At 37.4% G+C, this 26,443-nt stretch overlaps 1 protein-coding gene across 1 annotated transcript; it reads right to left on the reverse strand.

Annotated features, from left to right (window-relative positions):
• On the reverse strand, positions 1–25,865 carry mylk5 (myosin, light chain kinase 5). The gene is made up of 17 exons (XM_053514398.1): positions 25,564–25,865; positions 18,625–18,756; positions 16,737–16,889; positions 16,215–16,391; positions 14,136–14,171; positions 12,086–12,213; positions 10,442–10,595; positions 10,006–10,320; positions 8,256–8,355; positions 7,335–7,538; positions 5,189–5,406; positions 4,934–5,057; positions 3,094–3,246; positions 2,879–3,008; positions 971–1,058; positions 482–604; positions 1–359 (listed from the first exon to the last, which is right to left on the reverse strand). The coding sequence occupies exons 1-17, from the start codon at positions 25,688–25,690 to the stop codon at positions 133–135; spliced, it is 2,589 nt and encodes an 862-aa protein (XP_053370373.1). The 5' UTR covers positions 25,691–25,865; the 3' UTR covers positions 1–132.
• Between the last annotated feature and the right edge of the window lie 578 nt (positions 25,866–26,443).

A 26,443-nucleotide genomic window follows, 5' to 3' on the forward strand; every position in this document is an offset into this window, starting at 1 on the left:
TAGAGGATATTCTGTGAATAAATTAACATTTTGTCTTGTTTTAATTTCACCTCTAAATGAAGACTTTTCAGACAGCTTGTATATTTATGTATATTAAAGCATCTATATATATCTATGTATTTTTTTTTTTAATCAGTCTCTGTGTTTGTCCTGGTCCACTACAGTGATTTTAGCAGAGCAGAACGCCTCCCCGTGCATGTTGGTGGCTTTGCAGGTGTATGTGCCGCTGTGCTGCAGGGTGACGCCGTCCAGTGTGAGGACACACATCCCGTCTTCCTCATAATCCACCTGCACACAGCCATCCTCCTCCTCCAGAACCGCACCATCCCTTAACCACAGCACTTCAGGGTCTGGGTAACCTGCAACACAAGTCAAACCGGGACCAAGTCTTCCCCTAATTTCTTTGAGCAGGGTCTTTACTAAATGCAGTAAATGTATAAATAAACATTAGTTTGATGATGATGATAATAACGCGTCTAACCAGTGACATGACAGACGAGCTCCGCAGTGGAGTCCTCAAACACTGACAAGTCCACTGGAGTCTTAATGAACTCAGGTTTCGACTGCATCCTTTTCTCCAGGGACTTCAGCACATGCTTTGTATCTGCAGCAAGGAAAGTTCAGACACTATCACTGTGTGGGAAGATACTGACTGGCACAAAAAAAAGTATTTTATAAAATGAATCAAACAGTGCTTGGCAGAAATAGGTAAACCAATATAGCAAAAAAAAAAAAAAAAGCATGAACAATAGTAGTTACAAAGTGGACTTTTTAACAACCTGGATCCACTAACATATTAACTATTAATGTATATATTAGGGCTTTATTTTTACTGATATATTGATTGGTCATTATGTTTTTGTTGGTCAATAAAATTTTAATGATGGTACAATTAATTGTATGACGATGAAGTTACGCTTGGTTATGGTGAATATTCTGCAGTAGGTCCTGTATGTGAGTGTGTGTTTACCGTCCACAGGGCTGGTGAGAGACGTGGAGTTGTCCGATTTGGACAGCAGGGCCATCCTCTTCAGAGCCAGCACGGCTTTTCCTGTTTTCTGTTCACAAAAAACAAATGGCATTGACAGTGTCTGTTACTCGCCATGACAATGATTCACAAACCTTTTTGACTTTTTTTTAACTGATTTACCAGATCAATCTGATCAATCAATTAATATATTTTTTTTAGGAAAATGGTAATGGGATAACGAGTTTGATCTGAGTACTGATTTTAAAATAAAAAAAATCAACTGATGAAAATTATTTGTCAAACCCAAGTGTTAAATAAGTGTTAATAAATCTTCTGTCACTGTAGCAGGTTTAAATTAATGCCCTCGTTTTATCTCATTAGGATGCTGATTCTATTAGAGATTAACGACTCATATGGTGGCCCTACAACATGGCTAACAGTACATGAATTGAAATTGCAAAGGGGTAAAGGATAAGATGTTTATTTTACATTACAATTCTTCAAGTTCTAAATTTTCTTCTAAAAAGTGATTAAGCTCTTCATGAGAGAGTATGTTGCGATTTCTAGTTTCTTTATAACATGCCAATTCTTTCTAATTAACTTTAAGAGAGATAGACCTGTACAACCTGTTCGACTGCTCTTTAGCACAGATATCTGCATTGCAGCAACTCAATGCATTTCAGCATATCAACGTCAAACCGAGCCTTAGAATGGTGAACAAATGTGATTTAAATGACTTTGAACGTTGCTTGGTTGTTGGTGAGTATTTCCAAAACTACTAATCTACTGGGATTTTCACTCAAAACCATCTCTACAGGTTACAAAGAATGGCCTGATAAAGAGAACATCTCCAGTGAGAAGCAAATCTCTGGGTGAAAATGCCTTGTTGATGTCAAAGGTCAGAGAAGAATGGCCAGACTGGTTTGAGCTGATAGAAAGGCAACATACAACCAAGGTATGCGGAAGAGAATCTCTAAACACACAATTCATCGAACCTTGAACCAGATCAGATACATCATTAGAAGACCACACCATCGGATAACAGTCCTGATAGTTGAGACCATGAAACTGAGGCTACAATTCACAAAATTGGACAATAGAAGATTGAAAATTTTTTCCTGGTCAGATGAGTCTCAAAGTTTAAATGTTGATGTCGGATGGTCGGGCCAGAATTTGGCGTAAAACAACATGAAAGCATGGACCCATTCTGCCTTGTATTAGCGTTTCAGGTTGCTGGTGGTGCTGTGGTGTGGATTTTCTTGGCACACTTAGTTCCAGTTGACCCTTAGTACTAATTGAGCAGGGTTTCAACACCACAGCCTACCTGAGTATTGGGTCCAATCCTTTATAAGCACAGGATAAAGCAGCAGGTCACAAAGCTAAAATTATCTCTAACTGGTTTATTGAACATGACAGTGAGATCACTGTACTCACATGGTCTCCGGAGTCACCAGATTCGCGTTATGGATGTGCAATTGACAAATCTTCAGTAACTACAGAATGTTGTCACGTCAATATGGACAAATAAACATAAAAAAGGGAAGCTTCCAGCACCGTGTCGTATCTATGCCATGAAAAATGAAGGCAGTTCTGAATGCAAAAGGGGTTTAACTCAGTACTAGCAAGATGTACCTATAGTAATGCACTGGGTAGTGAGTGTATATCTGCAATAACATAAGCGACAATAAAAACTAAACAGTATAACGTTTCATTCTTTAATTAAAAAAAACTGACTTTTGAAAATCATCAATATTGTAGAATGAGAATGGGTTTTTGCTATATCCAGATGGAAGCAGATGTTTTAGAGCTTTTTGTAAATAAGGAAATTGTGCTTGTTTTCTGAGACTTTGTCTTACTGCAGTCATCTGTAACTTTCTTTTTTTTTTTTCTCTCATAAATTTTTAGTACCTTCCACTTCTGCCTGGCTAAGTACTTCTTCATCTTGTCTTTGGAGAGGTTCTTAGCAGAGACCGGTTCTGTAGACTCCAACGTCGCCGTCCAAGCATGAGACAGAGCTTTATCGCAGGACATCCGGTTCCTGTGTAGGGAGAGGACCGCATGTTTCCGTGTGCATCTGTGTGTACATGTGTATGTGTGTGAGAGAGTGTTTACAAATGTCTAACTTGGTGTTTTTCTGCAGTAGAGAGCTGATAAAGTCTTTGGCTTGGTTTGAGATGTCCTCAAAACTCTCCTCGTCGAACTCCCACTGGGCCGCGGTCACTAAAGCCAGAGTCTCTGTATCGCTGTCTCCTTGGAACGGAGATTCTCCACTCAACCTGTACACAGTTCATTCTGTTAATAGCTTATTATATTACACATGCAATGATGAGAGAAACCACTAGATGGCTGGCTACCATTTTTTAAGACTACTGTATTTTAAAGCCCAAAGCAAAACACCACTAAACCGAGGAAATGAATGGAACGCTGGTGATGGATTCAGTCACACCAAAACAGGATAAAAGATCATTTTGATAAAAAAAAATGTATCAGCATAATTATACTTTTAGAAATATGTCTGTTTTTTTGTTGTTGCATGACGTAAAACTTGTGGTTAACCTTTAATACCAGTATACTACAGTTCATCTGTCTACTCTTAAAGAATGCAAAACTATCTGGATTTACTTGTTGGTATTGTTTGCATTATATTGTTGAAGCATTTGAACGTTGCATGAAAAGCCAATGAGAACATCTACCAGGACTTTCTCAAATGACATTCACTTTCAGTCATGTGTACTCGGATCTGCAAACAAAGTTACCTAAAAGAATCAGGAAATATAATTCCAGTATTTAAAAAAAAAACTTTAGCTAGCTAGGTAGCTTAGTGGTTAGCAGAGTCACCTCACACCTCCAGGGTCTGGGTTCGAATCTCGCCTTAGAGTTGGTGTGCATGGATGTTCTCCCTGTGCATGGTGGGTTTCCTCCAGGTACTCCGGTTTCACCCCACAGTTCAAAGACATGCAGATTAGTTTCCAAATTGCCCCTAGTGTGAGAGTGTTGCCTGGAGGTTCTACCATGGCCGTTAAAATGGGGACTAAATACAATGGCCACCATTTTCCTCCACAGTCCCTAATTGGACTACAGAAGTTCCTAGATAGACTTCCTGGAGTTCCTGGATGGAATTAATAGCGAACCAAATGTCTGAACCAAAGGTTGACTTCCAAATAGTATAAAATGTGAATGCACTATGTAGGGTGTTCAATCCCTTGTTCCACACAAGTAGTGCCCTTGATCAGGGGTTAGAGAGGGATTTTGGATTGAGGTTTGTTTTAGAAGCTAATTAGCTTTGTAGCTTGGCTTAGGCATGACACACAACGTTTTACACACAGTCGGTTAAGAGGCATTTTAAGAAACAACTAAGAAGCAATTACTAAGAAGACAAAGTGTTTTTTAAGGTGACAATGTTATCAGATGTATGTTCATGCTCAAAATTCTTCCGTGATCCGTTTTAAATGTGTGTTTTGGCACTGGCATCCGGTAAGTACCGTTCCCTTTGCTGTCCCAAAGTGGGCGGGACGATGGGGGTCATGAGGTCACGTGTACCAGGTCAATAAGTGTGTTCTTGATTGATCTCTGCTTCACCATTGTTTCTCAGCTCCAACCTTGGAACATACTGCAGCTTATCGGACTTTCAACGAGATTCATTATAAAAGGTGCTGTATTATAAAACGATAAGAATGGAAATGCAAGTATTTCTATCATCAATTCTACATCAATCTGCATTGACCCTAAAAAGGTCAGTAACAGTAAAAAGAAAACAGGCTGCCAATGGCGTGGTGATAAAACTGGTTTCATATGAGATCGTTGTTTTGAGCGGTACAGTAGTAGTCTTGTTGCTGCATGTTGCACTTTCTTGTTTACTTGTGGCAGAAATCCTCTGGGCAATTTATGACAATAGTCAAAGTTGTCCCGTAAACAACAGGAAGTGTTTCCATGTTGTAAGAGAGAGAGAGAGATGAAACTTACAGTATGTAACAGATAACGCCAATGCTCCACATGTCTGTGTTCAGACACACAGGTTCATAGTTGATGACCTCCGGAGCCACAAACTCAGGGGTTCCATGCATCACCTTCAGAGGAGTGGAAGAGTCTGAGCAACACACACACACACACACACACACACACACACACACACACACACACATACCATATTTAATACACATTTGAAAACTGACCCGTACACACACTGACCCGTACACACACTGACCCGTACACACTCACCCAACTTGCTGGCAAGCCCGAAGTCGATAATCTTAATCTGAAAGCCGGTTCTGTCCTCACACACAATGTTCTCCGGTTTTAGATCCAGGTGAACGATATTCTGCTGGTGCACGTACTGAATCCCCTGCAGGATCTGACGCATATAACCTACACTCGATTGCTCCGTGTGCTCGAAGTTATCATCCACAATACGCTCAAAAAGCTCCCCACCTGGAATGCTACACACACAGACATACATACGTATTACATTCACCCTGGGTTTAGTGGAACAGACTGGTTTGATCAAACTAGGTTGCTTGAAACTATGACGATTTTAAACCGGGACTTGTGATGAAATTGCTGGTAAATAAAGGCGTAAAGCTGATTGACATTTACAGAAGGCTTCAAGCACAGTATGGTGATGAGTCTCTTAACTGCAATAAAACATGAGATTGACGAGACAGTTTCAAAGAAAACTGGCCTACTGCGGACGCTCACGTGAACATTCCTTGTGTGGAGCGCCTGATCCTTGAAAATTAACGGATAATGTATCGCCAACTTGTGAAAGAGATAAATCCGTCTGTGGGAACTGTCCACACAATCATTCACCAACACCACTTAGACGTTACAGGAACTCTGTAGCTGTGAGTTATTGCCACATCCCCCGTATAGACCTCACTTCAAGACATTTCCACGTATTTTGAAGGAGTTCCTGGGAGGCCGGAAATTCAGACTAGAGCGAGAAGTCCGATCATGGCTCTGGCGTACTGATAAAAACGTTCTACCTTGATGGTGTCCAAGCTCTAGTGAAACACTGGGATGAGTGCATCAGTGTAGCAGAGGATTATATAGTGGAATAAAGGGAGATTTTACTCTCAGAACTGTGTTCTGTTATTCTGTGCAATCAAAAGTCCCGGTTTGAATCGAACACAGAACAGGATCGTCCTCTACTGTATACATGTATATGGGTTGAATGACAAAGCTATCTACGGAAGCTCATTGTATTCACAAAAGAAAAAAAAAATCAGAGGACTTATGTCATAATTATGACTTAATATCTCATAATTATGAGATAATATTAATTATTAGGTTAGGGCTCTGTTCATTTTGTGTTTTCAGTTTCATTTTGTTTCCTATAAAGTCCTAATTAATAAACCCCCGCTATCTCCAAACGATAAGGTCTTCCCGTGTGTATCATAAGCACTCTCACAACAACTCCTATTTCATTGATCCCCTCTAAAGCCCTGCGTTAGGGCTCTTATACACATCTTAAGATTTCGTGGTGCGGCTCTCCATACCGCCCCTACGTAACAAAACCAATATGGAATGCTTCATGGATACAAAATCATCCATTTAAAATGCATCCAAGCTGGCTTTGTGGTATCTCAGAGAATCATCTGGCACCTATTAAAAATTATGGATCTTCGTTTCCGAGCAAAAGGATGCAGTAACTTTCGTTTCCGATGTCATGCGCTAAAATGCCCCTTCCACAAACTGCCTCTCCTTATCTCATAATTATAACTTATGAGAGTAGGTTATAATTATGAGATAATTATCTCATAATTATGAGATATTAAGTCAGAATTATGAGATATTAAGTCATAATTATGAGATAGTAAGTCATAATTATGAGATAATTATTTCATAATTATGAGATAATTATTTCATAATTATGAGATATTAAGTCATTTGACAATTATGAGATGGTAAGTCATAATTATGAGATCAGGATCTCATAATTATGATATATTAAGTCATAATTATGACATGATTCATGAGATTTTTTTTTCTTTTGTGAATGCAATGCGCTTCTGTAGCTATCTACTCTCATAAATGTTTAAAATTGATGAACATCGGGCATTATTTGGTATTTTTTCATGAATTAAAGATGTAGTGTACTTATTTTAAAATATACGTTATACAGTATTAATATACTCATAGTACACGGATAAAATCGGAGCATTCAAATGAAGCATCTTAGTATCAAACATTAACATGATGATTTGTTGGTAAAGAGTTTTACAGTTTTAAAGTTTTACAGTTTTACAGATTCATACTTAAATCTCCAGATATCTATAATGCCTATTTTTAAAAGCACTGTACATGAATCCAAATGGTTACTATCCAAGACAAACCACATAGTGTAGTGTGCACTGTGGATACTCACAACTCCATGACCATCACTATCTCAGGCTTGTTATCATACGCCGCCAGGCACTGCACCAGTTTGGGATGATGTAGGGAGTTCATCAGCTCGATCTCCTTCTTAGCCGCTTCTCTCTCTTTCGCACGACGACCCTTATAGAACTTTCCAGCAAACACCTCTCCGGTCTCCTTATGGGTCAGACGGTACACATGACCGAACTTCCCTCTGGAAACAGAGATTTAAAATAAAATAAAAAAAGTGAGAGGGAAAAGTGTTAAAATTTTGGTGAATAACCACAAGTACATAAAGCTTAATGTCCAAAAACATCAAACCGTGTCTTTATAGTCCTTGCTTTGTGCACTGGGACACAGTCATGTTGGAATAGAAAAGGGCCTTCACCAAACCGTTACTACAAAGTTGGAAGCATACAGTAGCATTGGTTAAGATGGCCTGGCATGCTGAGGGATCAAGATTACCCTTCACTGGGGATAAGGGGTATGATTCATTGAAACACCTGAGTTCAATACTTTTGTCTATATAGGGTCTGAAAGTCTACGAAACTGCTTCCCTTTCTCTGTGATTCATCACTCTGCTGCAACTATAAAATGCTTTACACCCCAAACATTCATAAATACCTCCAAGCCCTAAGGTAGGTGTTAAAAAACTTTATTATACCTTATTAAACCATGTGAATGGCAGAGTGACAGCTGATCCCAACCCTTTCGCAGACACCCTCAAGGAATCTATTCCTGAAAATATCAAAGTTCTCCCGAACTGGCTGGAAATATATCATATTCTTCACGTGTCTTCTTAACACTCTCATGTTTGCACACGCTGAAGCTTTTCAGGGATTAGCTTAGACATTTTTTGGCATCTTTTTATTTCTCTTCGAAACAAGAGCTGACGTGAGCCAAGTTTCTTACATGCAATCTGTTTACTTACACTCCCAGTTTGTCCAGAACATTGTAGTGGTCAGTGACTTTGTGTTTCTCATCAATGGTAACAGTGACGTAATTGTTTCTCTTCTCTCCACGTGGCTCACCTTTGAAGAAGGACACATTCATTAGCACATTTATGTATTACATACTGTACACCAAGGATGAGTGCAAATGATTTTATTTTGGTTTTATAGGTATAATAAAGAAAAAATAAAAAAAAATTCCCAGTAATCAGGGACAAATATTTTGAAACTAGGCGTTTGTTACAATCATTTTGTCACAAGTGAACATTTAAATGTGTATGGCATTAGGTTCAGACATATCAATTACAAAGAGATATTAATAATTCTTACTGGTTCTTATGAAACTTTTGACTTTTTAACCTGACTATCACTTCCCTAGTGGATTTTGGTGGTACTGCAATATTATTTTAGCACAATATATAGATTAATTAATTAATTAATTAATTAATTAATTAATTAATTATTTAATAGATTGAAATAAAGTTTTCCAATAATAACTTTCAAAACATGGTTTCGGTGCTAAAAAGTGCCTCACCTAGGCAAAAAAAGTGATTTTTCAAAATATTTTCTACAAAATCATGCTTTGTTTTTTGGGGTTTGTTTTTTGAAAATTTACATACACATTTATGTTTTTATCAGATAAACAAAAAACATTTTCTAAATACAATTTCATGCCATTTTATGTATGTAGTGTCTGTAACTTTTTTTCAAATGCATTCTTTCAATGATCTTAACTGTCATTCAGATAAAATGACAGTTGGAAGTGAGTTGGAGTTCACATGAAAAGACAAAATCCTAAAAAAAGTTATTGCAACATGAATTTGACAGGGTTATGGACACTACAGAAGTTTTTTTTTACCAAAAACCAATGTCCAATTTATTTTCTTTTCTTTAGTATTTCTCTTTATCCATATTTATTTCTAACGTATAAGTAGTTTTTTAAGGTCACTGGTGGTCGTATAAGCATTTCACTGCATATCGTACTGTGTATGACTGTGTACGTGACAAATAAAATTTGAATTTGAATTTGTCGATTAAGCAACAACAGGTCATACAGTATGCTTCTTTAGTATCAATACTCATAAAGATAAATTAATAATTTGCATTTTAGATTATTACTTGGTTAAAGCGAGACAATATAACGCTGAAAAAATTGCCATTTTTGGGGAACATATAAAATCATCTCTCTTAAAACCGCAGAAGTTATCAACTTGAACTGATGGAATCAAGATTGGTCACTTCCACGTTGAATAAACTTCATAAGTAGCTTTTTTGGCCACACAGATTTTCTGTATTATATGTATTACATAAAAAAGCACCAATACTGTGTTTTGGCCATTTGGTTTTTAATGTAACAATGAAAAGCGGCAATTATTAAAAAAAAAATCACATTCAATCCAAATAGGAAAAAAACAACAACAGATGGATAGGTTATTAACGATCTTATAATAGTTATAATAATGAGAGACCTTGTTTCCTGTACATTTCACACTAAATGTAATGATAAATGCACGATTCTTTACAGTATTTATACAAATTATAATTGTTGGTTAAGAAGAATAAAATATGACATTTCATGCTGTAATGAGAGAATAATCAACTACAGTAACAGTAACTCTGCTTTTGGGAACGACACAATCTTGTCATTAATTTTTTTCCTAAGAACGCACACCACCATGTGTGTTCACTAACCTAAAAGGGTCGCATTTACGATATAATAGTTTTTCTCACCTGCACTGGTGTCCATCCTGACCACCTGAGACTCTGGACTGGGGTCACCGCGTCCCACAGCGTTACAGGCTCTGACCCGGAATCGATACTCCTCCTGTGGCTGGAGTCCTGAGCTCACCCTGAGGGAGGTGCTTTTACAACTAGCTGAGAGCTCGGTCCAGCAACCTGCCTTGTGTGAGCTGACCTGCTGAACCTCCACCACGTAACCGGTGATGACTGACCCGCCGTCGTAGCACGGCCCTGACCAGGTGAGTACGAGGGAGTGTGAGGAGCACACACACACCAGCGGGGACGAGGCAGGTGGCTGGGGTCGGTCTATAACACATACACACCAGCAAATCTTCAACATTGATTTCCTTCAGTTTTAGACTACAGACATAAGGCTATGCTGCTAAATGAAACCTACTGTATAGTTACCACATAAAGCGGAGCTTACCGATGACAGAAAGTGTGAGCGAGTGCTGGGAGGAACCTTTACGGTCTCGCACGAGCAGCGTGTAGCGTCCAGTGTCCTCGGGTCGAGTGTCTGAAATGATCAGAGTGCTGCTCTCAGTGCCGCCGTCGATCCTAAACCTGGAGTCTTCGAGAACCTACAGGCAGATTTAATTCACATCCTTTATTATTATGTTTGTTGTAACAAAGGATTTTTGTTCCAATATTACATCAATGCATATATTTTGGTCTTCCATTTTTTTGTTTCATATATTTATGTTATTTAGGAGGGTTTTTAAAAGAATTATTTTTTATTATTATTTTCTGAACTACAGAGGGGCCCAAAAAATGTATACACAGGATCGCATCAACAACAGTGCAACTATTGGCATCTTTAGAGGAAACATAATACTACACATTACTGCCATAATTTCCATTTGAGGTTTTTATTATTTTTTTGAAGGGTATATATAGATAATAAGTTTTGAACTGTGTATACATTTTTTGGACCTCTCTCTATATTCAAACTACTGAATGCGTGAAATCTTTCATGTTCAATGTTATACCAGGGGAACATGCACACAGCCCCCGAGGCGGGGTCCAACCCCAACCCTAACCTTAACCCCAACCCTAACCCTAACCCTCATCTCTTTAGGTGCGAGGTCACAGTGCTAACCACTAAGTCATCGTGCCACCTGGAAATGACTGTGTGCAGATTATAATCTGAGATGCAGAGTTGGAAGGTAACTAAGTACATTTACAGTTTATATTTCCCGTCTGTACTTAAGTTTTGCTATATATGTAATGGAGTAAAAGTAAAAAAAATAAAAAAAATAATCACTAATAAAACTACTCAAGTAAAGTAATTTCTTTTTAACTTTTACTTCATTACATCCTACAACAAAACCAGTGTTTTGTATTTTACTACAGTTCTGCATGGTATTGCGTTACATACTGTAACATAGAGCTGTGTAAAGTTTTGATATCAGAACCTGCTGACTATTATGTGTAAATAGTGTGATTTACATTCTTGAGAGAGAGAGAGAGACTAGTATTCTACTAGGTTTTAAAGGCTGTAGTAGTGTGCTAATACAAGCTCAATACTTAAGGAAACTACTGTACTTTTTCTGAAGCAGAATTGTACAGTAAATGGAGGACTTTTTTACTTGAGTAAAAAGTATCTTTCCTTTTAAACAGAATTTGTGCACTTTGCCCACATTTGACGAAGGGTAGCTTAGGGTTGCATGACACCATCTTGTCAATAACAGCAATTCATCAAGTGCTTTATTCTTTTTATAACTTTTCCAAACTTCCGAAAATTAGCAGTGCAGAAAAAAAATCATACTTTAAATCAAAATATAAACTGATACCAAAATCCACTGGTTGATGCTGTCTAATATGCAAATTTGTATTTACATTATTTATCATTATTATTATTATTATTATTATTTTTATTATTATTATGTTCCTGCATCCCCTGTTTTTTAATCCTTGGGTATAGCATTTGTTCAGTTTTAAACGTATTACTATTTTTGATAATTCATTGAACTATTTTTTGTTACGAGTCAAGTCTCCTGAATTTTGTAAAGTGATAACAGCAATCACAACCAGAATAAATATGAAAATGTCTTCGCATGTGTGTCAGTACCTCTTTTTTGTTATAAATCCAACAGGAAACGATGGGTGGATTGCCCGTGAAGGTACAACTCAACCGGGCCGTCTCACCCACCCGCACATTCACCTGAACCTGAGACGACACAATTTGCAGAGGGACGACTGCAGGGACAAGAGGACACAGGGGACTGTTATCAGCCATGTGTGAAACTGAACTGTATTATACACTAACTGGTGAAAAGAAAAAAAACACTAAACAGTTGTGTTTCCATCAGAAAACCATTCGTTAGTGAGACTAATCAGGCTTGAATTTGCTAGGGAGCATCAAGATTGTAACAGTTTAATTTAAGCAAGACCTCGCTGTACTCACATTCCAGCACTATGACTGCATCTTTACATTTAATTGTGCAGCTTGTTAATGTTTAGTGGGACATCCATGTCTTTATAGTAATGTTATATAATATTGCAGTGTTAATAATGATTGCAATAAAGCTCTACTGCTTTTAACACATTTTCATAATACTATATATATATATATATATATATATATATATATATATATATATATATATATATAGTAATTTTAAGCTCTAAGCAGCTACAGAAATAAATATGTGTATTGCGTTACACTATAACTACACACTGAGGCAATATCTGCTTAATCTGGTAATTAACGTCCCACTCAGCCCATATCTAACTTTTATGGCTGAGTACATGATAAAACTCTCCGAAGAGCCACCAAACATACAGTAATCATTCAAATCAGATCAGAGTGCTTTATTTGACTTTATGCTAAATAGACCGCATGCTTTTAATGAAATTATGTTTTTTTTGGCATTTGGCAATTCCAAAAAATACACCACACAGTACATAGCTTTGCAATGCATAAAGAGTTAATAGAATGTTTGGAACAGGAACTGCATTTAAAAGGTAGAGAAAGAAAGTAGAAAACAACTAATGACCAAATTCACAATGTTGGTGCTTACTTAAAATAATAAGGCCATCTTGATGACAGCTGTTACTATTAAAAAAGAAAAATGTAAAAATGGCTGCATAACTTGAAAAAAAAATTGTAGCTTAATCAGTTTATCCTTAATGATCAAGCCAGGGGCGATGGTTACAGGGGGAAAAAAAAACTCATGACGCAACATGAGGAAGAAACCTTAAGGGGAACCAGACTCAAAGGGGAAACCGTCCTCATTTGGGTGACACTGTACTGTATATGTTGTGATCATGAACAAATCTCTTTTACAGCTGTGTGCTATAAGGTCAAAAGTGCCGTTGTATAAGAGGAAATTCATTGTAGTTAACAAGAAGCCCGCCTTGTTATGGTTACTGATTGTTCAGACCTGTTCAGTGTACAGTAATTAAAGTAATTTTAATAATCATAATCAACACTCAATTAAATCATTGTTTCAAATACACAGTAAAATGATGCAAGTTTAAGGGTGGTAGTAAATCTACTGTACATAATCTACAGTAGTTGTGTATTTAAGACACAGACACAATTTTACGAGTGCCCTTAGGGTTAAGGTTCAAGTAAACTGGCTTTTTTTTTCCTTGTGCAGGAACAACAATTTTTTTCCTAGTACAGGCATGTCTGTGAAGACTAGCCACATGCTACAGACATATTTTCCTTTTTAAAAAAAGCCCTTGGGCTAATTATAGTCTAACAAAGCCAAAATCCAGTGTGGCAACATTTTTGGAGGTTAGACGTACATGATAAAAAGGTGAAAGAGAAGTCGGGTTAAAAAAATATATATATATATAAAATCAAAGCCCAGCAGAGATTCACATGCAGATCTGAGATTTTTAAGCACTACAGTGGATTTGTCCAAGAATTGCCGCTAATAGATTACAGTTTAACCTTGTGTAACATGAATGGCTTTACCAAGCGCAAATGTTGCATGACTGAAAAAAAAAACACTGTACAGTCAAAAAGGACCTATAATAAATAGTTTAAAAAGACACAAGCGGAAAAAAAAAGGTTGTAAGATTTACTAATAATACAAATTTAAAAATGGAAGGAAAAATGTATTTACGATATAAACAGACGGAAGAGTGAGGAAGAGAAGCGGTCTTACCTGTTCCCGAGCTGCTCCTTCTCTTCACTGGGAGCTCTGAGAACCGAGGAGAACATGGACAGAAGATCAAACACACAAAGAGCCCGGGGAGGGGTTACAGATGCAATCTGTGTGTGACATGCATGTGGCTCAAGCACGAAAGGGAACAGTACAACTATGCATAACAAAACACACAACTGGATTCCGAGAACTGCGATATGACGAGCTACTGTCCGCTCATGAATCTTCTTCACAGGCAAACAGTTTATGTGGCATCGATTACTTCCTGTTCATATGAGAATGATAGGCGTTAAGCCATAAATCTATGATATGAAAAGCATCATTCAATACATTAGTTTTTTTTTTTTTTTACACAAAAGGTAACCGTTGTGTTTGTGAATGCAGGTCTGTACTGTTACTTTTTGGAATTCTGTTAGGTGTGAAAGTTAATTACTTTTGATTAATTACTCAATTATGAACAGGAACAAACAAACAATAGCTTAACGTTATTAACATGAGGACATTTTATTAAGCTTGTTAGGTGATTTATCTAACCTAGGCATTGATCAGTTTAGGTGTCTAAAGTCTTTCAACATAGACTTTCTTTTGTTTTTTTTTCTGTGTCAGTAATTCACACAATTGCACTGACCGCAAAAGTGTTACCTTTCAAATAAGACCGAGATTGTGATTATAGCCCAAGGTATGTGGGAACATATCCAATCTAACCTATTAATGCTCCTTTAATCATTTGTCATTTATTAGTGTTTTTAGTGTTAGTGTTAGTGTTATCAGTTTTCCATCTCCAAAAAAAAAAAAAAAAAAGGATTTTGTGGTTTGTTTGTTTTTAAACCTAACTATCTGCGTTTACTGTCTAAAACAAAACAATGGCTCATGAGGACCTGAGAGATTATAGCTGTTTATAACTCTCGTTGTGGTTATTTCATGACTTCTATATAGATATTTAGGGTCTGGTGTAATTTTTACATATTATGTCTACTTTACTAAATTAAATAAATGCTATAATGTACTTCAGTATATTTATATACTATTATTTATTATTATTATATTATATACAGTATAAACATAATATTATTTACGTTTTTTATTATTATTTTGTTCAACTAACATTTTATTGAGGGGCAATTCTGCCCTTAATTTAAATATGCTGATACTTTGAATAACTTTTTATGTAATTAAAAAATAAACAAACAAATAAGTAAATATTTAAAAAAAATGATCTAAGGAAAACAAAGCAAAGCAGGATCTGCTTATAGATACTAAAAAAAAAGGTACTTTTAATGAAATAATTTGGTGTGGTAACAGTAATCCTAGTAAAACAGTCACAGCAGTCTGCAACAGATCGTCCCATTGTTAACTATTTTCATGTAACAGCCCGATTTTGGGTATTTTATTACTTAAAAAAGGAACTAATTGTTTTCTAGTTATCAATCATTATAAAGTCTATAATAAGTGATGCCATGATAGTCCATGTTCGACACACATTTATGCACTATTTTATTCATATTCTCTGTTTAACTTAAAATGTCAATCTGTCCTGTCGCAGCTAGCTGACTAACTAGGTCTCCAAATTAGCTAGTTAGGTTTTTTTTTTGCACTTGTACTGTATGTACAGTAGAATGTTGTTTCGTTTCACTGTGTACTTAACCGTATATGGTTGAAGTGACAATAAAAGCCTACTTGACTTGCTTTGGTTTATATGCAGATTAAATAGACATACAGTCTATTCAAGTAGCCTTATGACTGTTATATACTGTTATGAAAACCCAAAAATCTCAATTTTAACTTTGTTTGCCTTTTTACTTTAGCAACACAGGAGAAGTAAAATTACTGTTATGTTCAGTAGATTATATTCCGCTATGGCTGATGTGACCTGTCTTATTTACTTTACAAAAATATATTTTTCCAATCTGTGTATCCGTGTGCACCCTAACCAAATCAGCAAGTCGGTTTGAATGGTCAACAACGAAGTGGAGTTTAAGGACAATATTGATGTGTAATAGTACTCATACTGCACTTTAGCAGCGTTAACATAAAGAGGATGTTGTGTAAATGATTCGCACTTCAAGACAGAACACTCACCCCTCGGGCTCGTTGGTGTTCGAGGACTTTGCGTCTGAGGCGACTGCGGCCCTCTGAAGACGCTGATTTCCTCCAAACTGGTCTTGGGCGATTTAAAGCCCCAATTTTCCAAAGGAGGCGTGCAAGGAGAGGACGGAGACGAGCGTGTCCGATTGTTCGAGGGAGCGACGGTCGTTTCTAGAGCAAATAAAGACAAACATTAGTGATAAGGCATGATTATGAGGCTGTGGAGTGTATTTAAGGACAAACTCTTCTAAAGAGCAGCCGTGCTCCTGTGTGTGGTGTAAAGATGAGTCCATAGGGGCATCTTTTTGCCCTGGGGTAAAAACCAAATTATACCTCAGTGACCGTTTTGTCAAATCACGAATATGTATTAGGCACAAACACAAGCATTCAAAAGAGACTTCGAGGTCAAGACTAGAGATACGGCTGACAGGCGAAGAGATAAAGCGTGTCAGCTCTTGTCCAGGAAGTCATCTTTTAATCTCAGCAGCTGTTGTTGTTCTTGTGTGTTAGCGTTACCTCTGACATACACTGCTGAGCTGCTGGATGTTTTTCCTGCAGTGTTTTCAGCTACACAAGTGTAAGCTCCGGCGTCCCCTGGGACGCATCTCCTAACAACCAGCTTCGCCTCTCCACTGACGAACGATGATTTAGGAAATCTCAAAGGCTGACCTGAATTTAAAAAACAAACAAACAAACAAACAAACAAACAAACAGAGAAAGTGAAGAGCAGAGAGATAAAGATTAACTGATTAAATGTTTGGGGGGGGGGGGGGGTGGGGGGGGGGGGTTGGTATGAGTCATTACTTGTGGTAAGGTCAGCCTGCTAAGATCTAATAATCAGTGTTTGTTGACACATATAATCGAAAGAGTGCTGGAGAAAAAAAAAAAAAACACCTCCAAATCATCTGCTGGTGGTTTTTCAACTGTATCACCACATCCCTGTTTCTCTAATTTATCAGGAGAGGAACCTGAAGTGGTCTTCTGCTTTTGTTAGGTATAGCTAAGTTCAGCCTTTATTTCTTTATCACATTCACATTACTGCACAGTGAAATTCTTTATTCTGCGCACGTTCCAGCTCCTTTGTTAGTAGGCTAGGGTCAGAGCGCAGTGTCAGGAATTATATGGCACACCTGGAGCAGACAGGGTTAAGGGGCTTGCTCAAGGGCCCAGCCTGGTGGAGCTGGGGTACAAACCACTGACCTTTCCAGCGTTCACACTACTAAACCGTAGTGGACTCCGGGGGCAAGTGTCCTCAGAACCATACCGGAGACCCTGGTGTGAAAGCAGCCTTAAGTGACTGATGACTGAATGCTAGTTATTTTTCAGTCTACTGTTTCTCTCTCTCTCTCTCACATGAGCACATTACTCATACTGTATATTAAGCATAACTCAATGTTGTGTATTGTCCCTATCTCATAGCCTGGGTTGTTGTGTTTCTTTATACAGACATTCTGTGAAAACATTATTTATACAGAATCATCCAATGTTGTCCATCAAAAAAGTAATGTACATCGACCACAAATGGCCTTGTATAACCGTACTGCTCTCTAATAATATAGAAGCAGTGCACTTTGGAGTTTCCTTCCTCTTTGCTTTAAAAAAAATAAATAATTAATTACACCACTGTTTCCTTTTTTTCACAATTAAAAAAACAATCTGAGTCATTTGCTGCAAAGCATGAACTGTAGGTCACGTCCACGGTTGGTGGGCCTGCAAGTCCGAACAAGTCTAACAGCTGTTAAACATCATCTCATTTACTGAACCCGGGTGTAATCTATTGCACTTAAACCCTGTATTAATCTGCAGAACCATGACTACCACTGCCAAGCTGAGCATAACATGTACACAGTGATATCCTGATGAGAACCACTTAGATTTTCCTAATTAGCCCTTTTTATTAAGGTCCTAAGATCCTAAGGTCATCTTGCTCTTTTTCTTTGTCTCACTCACACACACACACACACACACAAAACAGCTGTGATAATACAGTATATATCCGGTCACATGACCCTTTTCCATATATATTAATGTCAAAACATTAATAATCACACACAATCAAAAAATCATTTTTAACATATAATAATAATAATAATAATAATAATAATAATAATAATAATTCAATTAAATTTTATTTGTATTGTGCTTTTGACAATTGTGATTGTCGTGACGCAACTTTACACAATCATAAAAATTATGGAAGTAAAATGTGAAATGTGTATAAATTAAAATGATCAAATTGTTACAATGATAATAATAATAATCCAATTTAATGTTTTAAATAATGTTTATTTATCTTTTTGTTGAATGACAGAAACGACTAATTAGACTAGGGTTTTTATTTATTTATTTATTTATTTCTATATATCCTGCTTTACTTTCCTGCTCAGTTGTCCAGTTAACTCACCATTATGCAGCCAGGACACCTTGATCGGCTGACCCCCTGCAACGATGCCCCTCAGCGTGATGTCACTTCCTCTGTCAGCCACACAGTCCTCAAGAGGTTTTAGGAAAAGTGGCGTTTCCACGTTGATCTTTCCTGTGTTCAGAGGAATGAGAGATAAGAGAAGGATTAACATTAAAGCGTTAAAAGGCAGAACGAGATTCTTCCCACAGAAATATTTAACACCATGCCTTCTAGGGGATGTTTACAGTTAAGAGTCAGTCAATGACTTCAACAAGCTCTTCCTGCCTCTCAGGCAGCCTGCATGGAAGACCCTAGATCTCAGGACTTAACTCTTAGGAAAGACTCTCAGGTTACAGAGAGCGTCATTAAGGAAACTTTCAGTTACGTAAGTGTTGCAGCAATCCTATGTTGTGTGTTATAGGTGCTTCTGATTGAACCGCTTCCTGCAATTAGATCCAGATTATTACTCAACAAAATTCCAACCTACAAACAGTTGAATTAACTTTTACCCATTTTCCTCTATTCCTATATGTAGATTTACATCTTCATGTTGAAAAACTGAGCGCGATTTCAGATCTACTGCCTGCATCACTGAGATCAAGGTTAAGACAAAATTCTTTCTTTTTTTCCTTTGAGGCTGATGTTTTGTCTGCTGCATTGTAACGGAGACAAAAACAAAGACCCTTAATGTAAATTTTTCAGGTTTACAGGAAGCCTGGTGGGGGGGGATAATGGAAAACATACAGTAGTGTTATACCAGTGAGTCATTCAACGTAGGTGCAGCATTCGCATTCCACTGTGTGATACATGACAACAGATCTTATCAGGAACACACACACACACGGGAAAACAAACACACACTTCCGTCTGCAGTATGGTACAGTGCTCGGGTAACAAAAGAAATTAAGTTGCCATTTGCGTTTATATAATCAAACAGAAAGAAATTCACGAATGACCGCGATCAGAGATCGTCAAAGTGAAAGCATGTCCACACACACACACACACACACACACACACAACATGTGACAACACATTGGGACTAAACAGCTGTGTACTGGTAATATTGTCAGCTATTTTTTTTAGTTTTAGTCTTAGCCTTAGTCCCGGGATTAATGTCCTTGTAAGTTTTTAATCAACCCTATCCTATTTTTGTTTAGTCCAGTTTGAGTCAGAGGAAACCTTAAGTATTTAAGTCTAGTTTTAGTCAATGAAAACGTAACATTTTAGCATAAAGATTATTATTAATAAACCCTACAGTCGAAACCATTTTTTCAAGGTTTATCACAAAATAATAATCTTGACATTGTAAAACGTAAAAAAAAATCTGATGTTTTCAGCGATTTATATATATTTTTAAAAATCACAACAACTCCTACATGTCCATATTTCTTAAACTACAAAACATTAGGAGCAGTATGGACAGTGTTTTGAATTCTTCTTATTTTTTTTAAATATGAATTTACACACTTGGTCTGTTGTAGGTATACTGTAACTCCTAGGGGTCACTATCATTTGCTAACATACTGTATTAGACTAATGTGTTGGGCAGCGGTTTAACTACAAAATAAAATACATCACAACATAATTATGTTAACACGTGGCAACATAGTTACCACATAAAAGAGGCTGTAAAACGGAGTGATTTTTATGGTATGTCTTAATGTGTCTCTTCAGGTTTGTGGTATTTTTCCCAGGAATTGTGTGCCCACAGCGTTTCCCCTCCGATATTACGACACCTCGCCTTTTTTTTTCTCCGGTTCAATATGAAGAAAATATCTGAGGCGCCGTATAAGGCTTAAATCCAACGTCACTCATGCACACACACACACATATGAAACAGTCACACACACAACCATACATATATATATATATATATATATTTTTTTTTTTTTTTATGATATTTTTGATTATATATTATTTTAGATGATATTTTTTTCAACCACATTTTGGTCTCGTCTTTTTTCGCCAACGATATCGCACGCTGATTTCGTCACTGTTACTGTCCACTGTCTTAGTCACAGGAAAAATGTTGTCAACTAATATTTTTCGTCATTATTTTTGTTGACAAAATTAACTCTACAGCTGTGTGGCCAGAAGAAAACCACTTTAAGTGTAAGTGTAAGCATTAATAATGGTCTTTTGAAGCGATGGAGAAAGGTCATGTGACCTGATGAGTCCAGATTGAGTCCATTCCAGGGTAAGAAGGGAAGCGCATGAAATGATGCACCTACTGTATCACACATAGTGTCCACTGTACAAGCCTCTGGAGACAGTGTTATGATCTGGGGTTCCTACAGTTTCTCAGGTCTGGACTCAGTAACGTTATGTGGCAATAAAATGAAGTCAGCTGACGACCTGAATGCCCTGATGGCACGTATCCCAGGACTCAGATTGTGAAAGAGTGGCTCTGGGAGCATGAGGAATCATTTTCACACATAAACTGGACAAAAAAATAGTTCTGGCCTTAATCCCACTGAACATATTTGAGTTTCACTGGAGAAGACATTACATAGTGGTTTGACTGTCCCATCTTCAATACAAGATTATAGTCAAAAATTAATACAACTCTGGACTGAAACAACTGAAGAATTGTAATGTTAGATAAGGTTGTCGTAAGAAGGCCATGGTGAATGCACACAGTTATCAAAGCTAATGGTAGTTAAATTAAATATTGATGCTTTTTTTCTCTTTTGGCCAGACAGTCTAGATAAATTAGCTAACTGGGGAATAGCTAACACTCTTACTCACTCGCTCATCATCTATACCGCTTTATCTTGCATTCAGGGTCGCGGGAACCTGAAGCCTATCCCAGGAGACTTAGGGCACAAGGCGGGGTACACCCTGGACAGGGTGCCAATCCATCGCAGGATGCTGGATTCACTCATTCGCACACTACGGGAAATTTGGGAACGCCGATTAGCCTAACCTACATATCTTTAGACTGTGGGAGGAAACCGGAGTACCCCGAAGAAGGCCACCATGCACGGGGAGAACATGCAAACTCCATGCACACAGGGACAGGAATCAAGCCTGGCCGGGAATCGAGCCTGGACCCAGTGCTAACCACTACACCACCGTGCCACCTTGAATAGCGAACATTTTCGCAAAATTTGCTTGAACTGAACTGTCTAATGCCTAAGTTTAAATTCACATTTTAATATTTATTAAACAGAGACAGTATAGTTCTAAGCTTCAAAAGGGCCAGACTTTTTTTTTATGTAGTCTTGAGTAATAGTTGTACAGGCTTTCTGAAGGACTTTTTGGGCTCTCATTTTTGTCAGATTTTCAGCCCAGTCCCTGTACCTTAGCAGTTTTAGAGGAATATTTTCAGTTGTTAAGCCACACAGTGACCTATGAACCCTTAAAGCATAAAGACTTATCACATGAACCAGTGAGAAACAGGTGCAGATGATGACAGGTGATCAGGCCGGTGATTAGTATACTGCTGGTGCTGAATTCCGACTGATTGGAACAGAGGAAATAAAGTTGTTGTTAAATAAATGACCAATTTTTTATGATTTTTTTTAATATGAAGAAAGGAGCAAGGACTCAATACCTTTGCAGATTACTGTATCTTTTTTATGATTAGATCTTCCTATTCATAACCGAAAATGATCCCCCTAGTAAATCACCAATCTCCTCATCCTTCCTTTCGAATTTAAGTCACATTCCCACTTTTTGAATGTTCAGTATATTCAATTTAGTGCACCAGGTCCGGTTTGAAAAGTTCAGATTTTTGTGTCTAACCAGTCTTGGTGGGGGGGAAGGGGGGGAAGGGGGGTGTTCCACATCCATGTCACATTAAGATAAAAATTTTCTCATTTTAACCTGGTGATGTGAACTTAAACTTTATTTGTTTAGTTGTTTATAAGGCAAAAGTTCCTAGTTTAGGAGTTTGTGTTATTCACTTTGTAAGATGTGTAACACATGTCCATTGGTACATAAGCAAAAAAGATCCCAACCCACAAAGGGCACTACTTGGTATGTGGAACAAGGAATTGTTCACCCTTCAAAGAACACTAGATTTCCATTTTATGCTATTATGCATTAAGTTAGTAAGGGGATATTCTAAAATTGGAAGGACCGAAAGTTTATAGATTCTCAGTGCTGCCGACCACCTCAATGTTTTATTCAACCTACACATTGGCTCAATAGTACTAGTAAGAACTTAAAACTATTTTTATTCACACTGCATATGACCTCAGAGACAAAGTGCTGCTTTGATGGACACAAAACGAGTGTATAGCCCTAACACCTAGACAGCACAAGCCATTCTTAGACACTCCTTCACACATTTCTGTGGTAAAACCCTTACTTTTCTTAAAGTACAATCTTGCCTTTATATGTTCGCTATGTCTTCTACCAGAGTCTGACCCCAGCTCTGCGATGTTCTTCAGACTGTTTTTATAGTCCTTTATAGTCAGATACCACATCAGCACATCTGATCGGTTTTCAGATTGCTATTAGCAAATCTCTCAGCAACAAGTTACTGTATGTCAGGGTAATGATTTCATGTTTAAACTTTAAAGTTCCAGTGATTAGAGTTTATACTATAATTGTAGACGCAACAGGGAAGGAAGTTTTGAGTCAAAAACAGTATCAGGATTTCCTGCAGTGATCAAGCTGAAGCTTGTTTTCACATTAACATCCTTAAACAACAAGTCTTTTTATATTTCAGTATAGAGACAAAATAAACACTAAATCTGAATGCTACTGTACTTATCTAGTATTTTTCTTTTGCTAGTATTTGGATTTTGATAGAAAAACAACAATGCTTACGAAACAAAAATTCCACTTCAAACTCAACAAACCATGTTTTTTTCTTGTTGTCAAAATGACCTAATTGTCATTTTCTAACCTTAAAAGACTATTTCACAAAATAGTGACAAGGTAAAATTGATGGAATCAGTGGTGGCAAAAGAAAACGAAAAAAAAAAAAAAGAAAAAAATCCCAAACAACCAACTACTTGGTGTGTGTAATGAGAGATTGTAGACCCTACAAAGCAAACTTTCCATTTAAAAGATTTCCATTTCACGCTACTTGGAATTCAAATCTGGGGACAAAATTGTGTCTCCTGTAAATCTGTTAAGTTTATTTTAATGAAATGTCCACCACCTCCATTCTCCTACTGCAGCAATTTGTGTCGAGAAATATATTTTGACTCAATAATTATTAGACTAAATAAAATAAACTATATAATAATTAGAATTATCCACTTTAAAATACAAGTTAAACTAAATCATGTTTTTTGTTGACAAAATAAACAAAAAATCTAATTTTCTAATGTTACAAAACCATTTTACAAAGTGGTCCACTTTGGAGTCCACTAGCCTCAGCTGAATAACTGTAACAAAAGCGTAATCCCAAATAATGTACAGTAAAATGAAAAGCTAGTTTGCTTTGTAGCGTGGACATGCCACCAAATTTTACGATTTCAATTCTACAACAAAATTCACCAACACAAAGAAGAAGAAACAGTTCTTCTACAGCATCTCTCTGAAGAACCTTTTTCTCTTTTTAGCTTCACTTTGAAGAGTGCAGGTCAGTGTTTTTAATGATATGTTGAGGTACAGCAAGCTGCTCAGAAAGTTTTCCTTGAAGGTAAAAGTCTTCACGACAGACAAGTTTACCGTTTCCTGGTAACATACAACAACAATTAACAAAAAGCAAAAGACAATGACTCGGGTGATATAATGCCATCGAGAACAGCTACTACATCGTTCCTCAACATTTAATGTAACAATAAAGGATGTAAAATAAGATGGTATAATTCTTTTATTAATTTAAGCAATCATTTATTAAAGTACTGTAGTATAAGAGGAATGAAACACGTCAGAATGGGCCTTTATTGCAGAATAATCCACTTTGCCATTATAACACCAAACCATTGAGTCATTTAAATCAAGCAGAAACTCAGATGTTGTGTTCCTTGCAACCTTAATTAACTACAATATAGAGTTAACGCTGTTCATTTCCAAGAATATTAAAACAGTATATGTTGTGTTATTATAAATACAGCAGACAAATGAGGGGTGTTCAAACCAAACCGGGACTTATAATAAAAAGCAAAAAAACTGATGACATTTAGACAGATAGATACGTACTGTACATACTGTACTTTACTGATGTTCGAGCACAGTACGATGATGAGACTCTTATCATTCACCAACACCACTTGCACATTACAGGATTCAGCTAGGAGTTGTCGCCACATCCCCCGTACAGTCCTGACCTCGCCCCCAAGCCATTTACACATATTTGAGCCATTAAAGTTCCTGGGATTCCAACAGTTCATATGTGAAGCAGGCAGTACAATTATGGCTCTGGTGTCCTGAGAAAACTTTCTACCCTGATGATATCCAAGCATTAGGGAAACTCTGGGATAAGTGTATCAGGGGATTATATAGAGAAATAAGGGGAGTTTTAATTCTCATAACTGTGTTCTGTTATACTGCAAAATCAAAAGTCCCTGATGTTTCTGCTGTTAACACGACAACGACCTTTCTGTAGGTATTTCTTGTTTGCCAACAAACTTCCTCTAGCACTAAGCCGTTATTTAACCTCTGTGCCATGTAGGTCATATAATGTTTACGTGCCAGAAAACACAAGAAGTTTCTATTAATTCCTAATAAAGTCAACAGAAATGTCTTATTTCATCCTATACCGATTATTATAGCTCAGCTGGATGTTTGGACAAAAATATTAATATAGACGTCAAATATAGGTCTGATACCGTCACCTTTGTCTGACATCACCCGAGCCAACTCGATACAGCAAAACACCTTTTTTAAGGGCATGCTGTGACAGTTAAAAAGAATGCAATTATCTTTGACATTTTCTCCACTAAGGCTCACCTCTAAGCATGACAACCATTCTATACCTACAGTATTACCTAAAGCACATTGCACAGACTACTGTATATAAAAAACACACTTACCAGAGTTGAGTGGTCTCTCTAAGCTCTTTCCCTGTGTAGTGTTGAAGGAGCGTGAGGCTCCTCCAGATGCTGACAGCTGGATCCTAAGAGTGGACACATACCGTTTCTGTCCCCCACACACACTCATAGTCTTTAAAAAAAAAAATACTGGATGAATTGTTAGACAGATAGACAGATGCTGCCTGGACCTAAACAAACAACAGACACATTTCCGCCGAATGCTTATCAAACTTCCTCCCTTTCTTCTCTGCTGTCTTACTTTCTTTCACAGGCGCACAATCTTTCGGTTCATGCTGTGCATACACACTATCTCGCTCTCACTCTCTTTCACTCCCTCTCTCTCTCTCTTGTCTGTACACACGCCTCCCCTCCTCCCTTTATTCCCTCCCTCCCTTCCTTTCAGTAGCCTCAGGGTCTTGTTCACATTGGGGGACTTTGTCGTATGGATTTTGTTTACTTTTTTTCCTCATTCCTTTGCCAGGTAACCACAGGGTTATCAACTGAACTTTGGCTAGGTTGCATCACGCTGCGACATGCGGACGGGCATCGTTAATCCTGTTAACCAGCACTTTCGAGAGAAGGAACGTCACTGTCGGAGTGATCCAAGATTATTTGTGTGTTTAAAATAATAATATAATAATATGAATAAAAGTATTGGACAAGTTCAGACACACTGTCTCAGGTTGTCTGTTAATCTGTGCAGTAAAGTGGAAGTGAATATGTTGACTCAAAGCATGACAGCTCGAAACGAAACCCACACGGGCAAATGAAGGCCGTGAACAAACATAACCAGCAAGTTCTAAGCAAGAAAACTGCAATTACACCAGGATCCATGAATACCCCCTGTGCACTGGGGCATGGGAGAAGGGGAACAGCGAAA

This window comes from Clarias gariepinus, chromosome 16, assembly GCF_024256425.1.
Source record: "Clarias gariepinus isolate MV-2021 ecotype Netherlands chromosome 16, CGAR_prim_01v2, whole genome shotgun sequence".
NCBI lineage: Eukaryota > Metazoa > Chordata > Actinopteri > Siluriformes > Clariidae > Clarias > Clarias gariepinus.

Bases quoted from the DNA above. Each gene is read 5' to 3' on its own strand.
- mylk5 (XM_053514398.1), bottom strand. From the start codon at position 25,690: ATGAGTGTGTGTGGGGGACAGAAACGGTATGTGTCCACTCTTAGGATC. The intron at 16,392-16,736 runs GTAACGCTAACA...TATTTGCTCTAG, and splicing joins CTCAGCAGTGTATGTCAGAG to AAACGACCGTCGCTCCCTCG. The intron at 10,321-10,441 runs GTAAGCTCCGCT...TATGTGTTATAG, and splicing joins GCTCACACTTTCTGTCATCG to ACCGACCCCAGCCACCTGCC.